The sequence below is a fragment of the Neltuma alba genome, unplaced genomic scaffold (genome assembly GCF_004799145.2).
Source record: "Neltuma alba isolate B1F8T4 unplaced genomic scaffold, ASM479914v2 tig00012932_pilon, whole genome shotgun sequence".
Lineage (NCBI taxonomy): Eukaryota > Viridiplantae > Streptophyta > Magnoliopsida > Fabales > Fabaceae > Neltuma > Neltuma alba.
Genome location: NW_021637298.1, coordinates 878,756 through 887,036, shown reverse-complemented (window position 1 = coordinate 887,036; position 8,281 = coordinate 878,756). Strand labels below are relative to the sequence as shown.

At 31.9% G+C, this 8,281-nt stretch overlaps 1 protein-coding gene across 1 annotated transcript; it reads left to right on the top strand.

Annotated features, from left to right (window-relative positions):
• Window positions 1–4,107: 4,107 nt before the first annotated feature.
• Window positions 4,108–6,129, top strand: LOC114732741 (allene oxide cyclase, chloroplastic). Its single transcript, XM_028920077.1, has 3 exons — window positions 4,108–4,444; window positions 4,545–4,666; window positions 5,498–6,129. Exons 1-3 carry the CDS (start codon window positions 4,204–4,206, stop codon window positions 5,897–5,899), a joined length of 765 nt encoding a protein of 254 aa, XP_028775910.1. The 5' UTR covers window positions 4,108–4,203; the 3' UTR covers window positions 5,900–6,129.
• The last annotated feature ends 2,152 nt before the right edge of the window (window positions 6,130–8,281 follow it).

Below are 8,281 nucleotides of genomic sequence, written 5' to 3'. Positions count from 1 at the left end.
AAAATCCCAATCAATATTCAGCAACTAAATTTCTCCAATCTACCCTCCCAACTCTTCCAAAAATCTCTCCTCAAATATTAACCTCATGGTTTTTTTAGTAATTATACATCCATAAGCGATTTTAATAAATGAAAATCAATATAATCACAATTCTTGAAATTACTTATAAAAAAAATCCAAATAGAATCATGATTAACCAGTGTTACTTATAGCCAGTGTCACTTACAAAATTCATGATTATCATCTAAAATCATAGTTGTTCACTGCTATCCAAATGGGCATTTAATAAATAAGGAATAATCTTGTTTGCTTTGCTTAAAACCTCCTTGTTGCAATGCCCCTAACAGTTTCAAATTCCACCATCTTGATGCTTGCTTTAAACTTATAATGACTTATTTTAATTTACAAATAATTCCCTCACCCTTGCCATCAAGGCCTTGGGGTAATTGCAGCAAGTTTTAGAACTCCACAAATAGTGAACATTTTGACTATCAAACAGAATGTTTTATGACAATCAATTCCTTGTCCCTTGTTATATCCCCCGGCCACTAACCTAGGTCTGATACCATGTAATTGGGCCAGATACGCAACCCATGAATGAAATAAAAGAGAAAGGAGAGATATATCTTTACAAAGTTTTTTTTTTTGTTTTTGGTACAACATATCTTTACTAAAGTAAATGAATTGTTTACGCCACCACATTCCTGATTGTGTGACCCATATTTATACATCATAGAAAGCCCAACTATCTCATCTAAGAAATTGAGCGCTATAATTTACTTCGAAAATTTTGAATGAACGCTAAACACTTAGAATTTTTTTTTTTCAGTTCAATATTATCCTAAAATTTTAAAATCATACAATTTTATCCTCCACTCAAAGTTTTTTTTTTTTAGCTCATTCTAGTTATCTAGATAAAAAACGGAGCCAAAAAAGTAATAAAATAGATAAATGAAAAAGTCCTAAAAATCCCTGGTCACAAAGACTTGTCATGAAACACGAGGGTATGGTGTTGAGATGAGAAGGTGAGGCCAAGATAGTCTTTTTAAGCATTCCCGAGTAAACAATGACATTCTTAAACCTTTTGATGGAATGAAAATTAATGAAATTTATTTCTAAAAAATGAACAAAGGTATGTTGCGTGTTGAATTGCACGAAACAAACTCCGTCCAATTTTTTGCTTCCCTTTCCTTCTCCATGCCACCCGTTTCGTCTGAAGCAAACACAATTTTATAATAATAGAAAACCAAATTAAAACTTCCAAATTCAGCTCTACGCACAGATCATACAAGTAATTTTTTTATAATTAAAAATAAAAAATGTAGACAGAAGCAACCAGTCTTCTATTAATAGAATAAGTGTGAGTCACTTGTCAAATGTCACATGGCATGTAATTTATAATTTATCTAATTTTTATATTATAAACATTAGACTTGACTATAAGTTTTGCGTAAACAAGGAATTAATTAATCAGTCAATGGCATTGGTCGTGTAAATTGAATTTAAACCTTTTCAGAGAAAAAATGAGATCCACACTAATTAAATCATATTCAAAGAATCAAAATGAAAGCTGCTAACTAAAAAATGAGTCGCTTTCGTCAAGACCATCACGAGAAATTTAAAATAAAAAAACATAAATGTTAGCTCCAAATCTATTTATAAAAACTTATAATTATAGAAAGAAGTTAATAAAGATTGGTAAAAGTAAATATTTGGTCTTCTAAGTTTATATAAAATTTTAGTTTATATAACACATTTTTACTATAAAAAAAATACATTAAATTGTTAATATTTTTTAATTCTAATTTTATTAAAGTTTTTTCTCATTCTATATTTTATAAATTATTCACATATCTTTCAATTCGCTCTCTATTTTTAATGAAAATTAAATAAAATAAAATAAAAAATAAGTATTAAATATATTATAAATAACTTTTATTTAAAACTAAAACGTTGGACGAATTACAATAAGGTGCTAAGTAAGGAAAATAATTAAAAAAATTTGAGAGATTGTCATCCTCGCTATAAGACTTGTCATTATAAGCTGTTGAGATTATTATTGAAACTTTTTGATAATTATTTTTTTTCTGTGGGATTTGATTGTAACTCCTCCTAAAACTTTTCTTCCCAGGTCACTTGCATTTTCTGGAATGGTACTATGTTGGCTGGGAGTGCTTTGCTTCAATTCTTGCTATTTCTTTGCCTCTTTTTTTTTTTAAATGTCTTGGGTTGTAAGTTTTGAGACCTTGATTTGATCCCAAAAATAAAAATAAGGATAAAAAAGAAGCAATGGGAAGTGAAAGTAGGGTGGCGACTGGGAAATAAGGGGGGCACAAGTGGACGGTGCCACTAATCCAATACATTGTGTTGGGAAAAAGAACACGTGACTTTAAAACATCTTTTTTTTTAAAAAATATTTTTTTAATGAAAAAGTTTCATGCGCATCCACGAAGAGTGATGTGAATGGAAAAGGTGGAATATATGATAAAAGGAAGAATTATTGGTCATTAGGATATTTGTCAATAATGACTCATTTTTGGACGGTTTCTACTTTCTTTCTCTGATAAAATATACCTTATACCATAACATTATTTCCATAAATGATGTTTTCTTACAAATATAGTTTTGTATTAATGACACTAATTAATTAAGGATCTAATACTGGCAAGATAATTAAAGATTCAAGATCATATTGAATTAATTAATATCTAAGTTTAAATGTTGAAAGCAAATATAATTGATTTCAAATATTTTGAATTTCCTTTTTGCTTCGTACTCATATTAAATTATATTCAGTCATTTTTTTAACAGACATACTTTTTTTTGTACGTAGTAGTTAGTACCATACGTTAATTTAGGTGTTGCTGAAGCAAGTATCACATGGACAATTTTTTGTTTCAATTCCATCTCTCAGGCGCGCAATTTATATAATCATAAAAGCAAATCAAATTCAATATTTATGTATTGATAAAGTAATATTTATAAACCCTTCAGTTTTTAATATAAGACATATTTAACTAATTTGATTATATTAAAAAAGTTAGTTAATTATAAAAATATGATATATTCTTCTTAAAATATCATAATCATCTTTCTTGATATCCTAATGTCCTATTTAATTATGGTTGATAGACATCAATAAAGATAATTTAAAAAAATTGATAAATATAAAAAATAAATCTTATATTTAAAATTAAGATTAATTTAATAATTAGATTTTATATTGAGGACGGAGAGTATATAAAAACAGGAAGAAGTAGATACAAAAAAGAGAAGTAGAAATAGAAGAATGCGACATACTTCCTCCATTCCATTTTGTTTCGTCTTAATTTGAATTTTTCTTTTGACTCTAAATATACATTCTACTCCAAAACTTTCAAGATATAATTATTACTCACTTTTAATAGCATGCTGTTAAATAGAGAATAAAATTTAAAAAATAATTCTCCCATACTTATTAGAAATGGTATATTTATATAAAAAATTCAACAACTTTACTTTTTCAAAAAACCACTATATTTTATAAATGAAATTAAAAGAGTATAAACTCATAACTTTTTCTTTTTTTTAACATAATTTTGTTTTATGGCCAAAAAAGAGTATTTTTTATTGGAAGAATCTTATAAATAAGTTTAAAATTACTAAATTCTAAACAAAAAATTTTAACAAAAATTTATTGTTATTTACAAATCTAGTGCTGTTAAAACCAAATAAAGTGTTGTTATTGGAACTAATTTAAGATTTATTAATTTCAAAAAAAATTAATGGAATTTTCCCTTTGTTATTTGCATTTTTTTTAATTGAGAATTACTAGTAAAAAGAAAGTGATGATGAAGTATAACTGATCTCATAAATATTTTGGAAAATGATAGAAATTCTTGAAACATATGAAAGAGATTCAATGGTCGGAGCGGACCGTCCGCTCCTGGTCATCATTGACCGGTTGATTACCAAACGTGGATCATTCCCACTTTTGATTCACATTTCTCAGCCTGCTTTCCCCCCCTCCGCCTCATTCTTCCTTTCACCGGCCACCTGTTCTCCCCGTTCCCTTCCTTTCCTCTCGTGGGCTGACCTTTTTCACTGTATAAATAAATCCCCATTTCCACCCTCTCTTTCCATCTCCACTGTGACTGATCTTTGATTCCCTCAACTTTCTCGCCTCCCGAACAACCAATCCCTTCTCTTTCTCTCACTTTCTCAATGGCTTCTCTCTCAACCTCTGCTTTCACCACTACCATCTCATCTTCTTCTGCTTCATCCTCCTCTCTCCGGCCATCTCTTCCCGTCTTGTCCTCCACTCCCAAATCGTTCTCATCCCTCGCTTCTTCCAACTCTTCTTTCTCTTCAACCCTCAAGCTTTCTTCCGCTTCTCCTCTCTCCCTCTCCTCCGTCCCTAGGAAATCCTTCTCTTGCAGAAGCCAGGCTGCCTCTGTTGACTCTGGTAAGTTCACTCTCTTGATTAATTATTGAACAGTTTTCCGTGCGCGATCTCTTCATTCTGCGTTGATCCTCTTTGTTGATCTCTGTCTTTTTTTTTGTAGAGAAAGTTCAAGAAATGCACATCTACGAGATCAACGAGCGAGACCGTGGAAGTCCTGCGATTCTCCGATTAAGTCAGAAACCTGTGAATTCCCTTGGTGATCTAGTCCCCTTCAGCAACAAGGTATGCTTTCTTACTGTTTCCTACTTTCCTTTTCCGGTCTAATCATGGAGTTTTCTTTTCTTCTGTTTTTTTGACCTGAACTCTCGTCTTCTGTTGGTTTCTACATAATCTATTATTATTATTATTATTATTGATCAAGAAGGAGGGTCCTCTTTTTCTTTCCCTTTACCCCTCTAATACAGTTCTGAACATTTCTGGACAACCTTTCTCTTGCTTCCAGGATCATTTGTCATATTTTGTATTTTTATTTGAGCAAGTAATTGCAGGTTTATGAATAATAAAATTAAGTAGATCTCTTTCTTAAGTCTGAAATGATCATTTTTTTTTATTTTTTAAATTTATAAAAGAGTTTAGTGATTAAAAAGTAAAACTACATTCTCCAAAATTGAGTTCGAACTCACTTTTAAGATCTGGTCAAAAGAAAAAAGAAAAAAAAACAAGAAGAAGAACTCACTTTTAAGAACTTTCTGGTCCTTCTCCGCCGTTTCGAGCTCGTGTCTCTGGTAGAGACTCACCATCAAGCCAAGAATCCGAATGGCTCACTTTTAAGAACTTTTAACAAAAGGAGTCTGTGATGCTGAGGGGTTGTAAATGGTATCACATTTCTTATATTCAATACATTGCAACTTAGAACCCATGTCTAGCTTTTTGAACTGATTTGTCTCAATAAAAAGTAAAAATTATATATCTAATTGACTAAAAATTGTAACTAATAAGTTATTCGCTACGAATTCAACAGCCCAACGAATTAAGAAGGAAAGATAGTTGTTATTTTCCCCACATCTGCTTGTTTCCCGATAATTAATTTCTGGGGTATGGTGGAACCTGCAGTTGTACACAGGGTGTATGCAGAAGCGCGTGGGCATCACAGCAGGGATCTGCATTCTGATCGAGCACAAGCCTGAGAAGAAAGGCGATAGATACGAGGCTATCTACAGCTTCCACTTCGGAGACTATGGCCACATTGCCGTTCAAGGACCGTACCTGACCTATGAGGACACATACCTCGCCGTCACCGGCGGCTCCGGCCTCTTCGAGGGGGTCACCGGCCAGGTCAAGCTTCACCAGATTGTGTTCCCGTTCAAAATTTTCTACACTTTCTACCTCAGGGGCATTAAGGACCTTCCGCAGGAATTTCTTGGCAAGCCCGTTGAGCCCAGCCCAGCTGTAGAGCCCAGCCCGGATGCCAAGGCCTTGCAGCCCCATGCTACTATTGCCGGCTACACAAATTGAAGTTTTGTTTTGGTTAATTAGGTTGGTTGTTAGAGAGTTGGTTTATTTTATGTCAGTGGTGGGTCCTTGAGGAATAAGGTTGAAGCATGTGTAGGATTTGGTTTTTCACTATAATGGACTATAGAGAACTTAGTGAATTTCTTAATGTAACTGCGAGTTTGGCTTTATATTTAAATATGGTTCCCCCAAGCTGTAAAGGCCAGTGGGATCGCACAAATATTCTTCTTAAATATTATATATATATATATAATCTATTTTTAAACGTGGGGAAAAGATATATTTTAATGCACAAAATTTTAGTTTATATGAGAGTATTATGTTTCTATAATTCTACTATTATTCTATTATTATTATAATAATTAAAAAAGCTAAACATGATATGACTAAGGTACTAATTATTGTGTTGTAAAATATGGTATTTTAGAGTTACAAGGAATCAACAAATTTAAATTATAGTATGAAGATCGATTATGATGCTCTTTTGTCTTCTGTTTTTTTCAACTTTTTTATCCCACATTCTTTTGTCTGTTCAGAGATTTGATTGATGTTGGACTAAACAAACCCAAAGAAAAGAAACGATGGCAACTGGTCACAAATGGACATCAAAATTGATTATCATCCACCACATTCCACCTCCAACCTCCCTACAAGCTATATATAATTCAAAAATGAAACTACATATTAAACTATATAATGGGTTGTTATGATACTCTTCCTGTCCTTAATATATGACCTAATTATTAAGTTAGTTTTGGTCTTAAATATAAGACCCATTTCTCATATTTATTAATTTTTTAAAATTATCTTTATAGATATTCCCTCAACCATAATCAAATAGAAGAGGAAGAGAGGGTATTAAAAAAGAAGATTATGGTATTTTAGGAAAAATATGTCACATTTCTTATAGTTAACTAACTTACCTAATTTCTTTAATCTAATCAAATTAGTTAAATGTGTCTTATATTAAGGATCACAGGAGTATTGGTAATTTGATATCTAATTTTTTAAAAAAATAATTATAACTTTATTATGAACTATATGTGATTAATTCTTATTTAGCAAGCTCTCATAACTACTTTTGCATTTTACAAGACAGTTTTTTTTTCCCCATACATTTATCTCCAACCACACAAAATCACTTTCACTTGGAAGATTATCAATCCATAGGGTTGGAGATGGAAGATTCTAATAGAAGATATATATATATATATATATATATTTTAACTAGACACATGTATTCTTTTATTAGATACTAAATATAGGCACTTCTTGAAAATTCGAACTTTGAATCACCATATTATAAAAAATTAGTTCATTCTACTAGATCTAACCAGATTCGTAACAAAAGCATTATTAATTGTCATGAAAATGAACTAACCCAAGAATGTTCAATGTGATGGGCCCAATTTATGCTAACATAACAAAACTGTCGAGAGTATCATCCAACAACCAATACTAATAACCTAGATCCTAAATACCGAGTGCCGCCAAAATATTGGCATCACCGACCCTTAAAAAAGTTGATTGACTAATTCAACACAAAATACAACCCTAATCATGAAGAGATATATGTAGTACAAGAGTGGAGTACGGTAGTACAAAGGAAAGGGGAGGGAGAAAGGAGCCAAAATGAATGATAGTACAAAATTGCTGAGTCTATGATGGTTCCAATGTACTGCGTTCTCAAACAGCTGTGTAATAAATGCAGCAAATGCATTACAATGTGCATATTATTCATTTGCAGAATCCATCTCTCTCAATTCTTCAATCCGCATGGTTCAGTGTTGCAGCTTGTGATGAGAATCAATGCCTCTGCTTCCGATCAAGGACCCTCTGAATTTCAAGTATGAAAGTGAAATGGGTGAGGTTCTCTTCTTTCATACAGCTATGAGATTGCACTGTTAAGATAATGATCTGTGCTTATACCAATCTATCGTTGATCCTAGTAAATTGATATTTGATTGCTTAAGCATAGGGTTTTGTGTTAAAGTCCATGTGAATGTAGAAAATATTTTTGAGAAAGTTATCCTGATTGAGTCTAAAAATGCTTAAATCTGACTCAATTAGATAATCACTTAATTCTATTAGATCATGGTTTGATGGTTAATATTCCGAAATTGAGAGGCCTTTCGTTGCAAAATGGTGAGTGTGTGGGTCCCACTTGCTAAATGGCAAAGCCAGAATGGCCATTGATTCTCATCACAACATGCTCCACTAAGCTTGGCAACTCCATAATGGGATGATGAGGACTCTTTTGGCATTTTTGCATTCACATCCACAAGTGACTACTGCTCCCAACGGTAAGTCATAAACTTTAATCCCTAATACTTTGAATTGTATAAACTATATTTTTATGGGCAACTTTGACTAATCAGTAGATAT

Excerpts from the sequence above, each read along its gene's own strand:
- LOC114732741 (XM_028920077.1), top strand. The coding sequence starts at position 4,204 with ATGGCTTCTCTCTCAACCTCTGCTTTCACCACTACCATCTCATCTTCT. Across the intron at positions 4,445-4,544 it reads GGCTGCCTCTGTTGACTCTG|AGAAAGTTCAAGAAATGCAC; the intron begins GTAAGTTCACTC and ends TTTTTTTTGTAG. Across the intron at positions 4,667-5,497 it reads TAGTCCCCTTCAGCAACAAG|TTGTACACAGGGTGTATGCA; the intron begins GTATGCTTTCTT and ends TGGAACCTGCAG.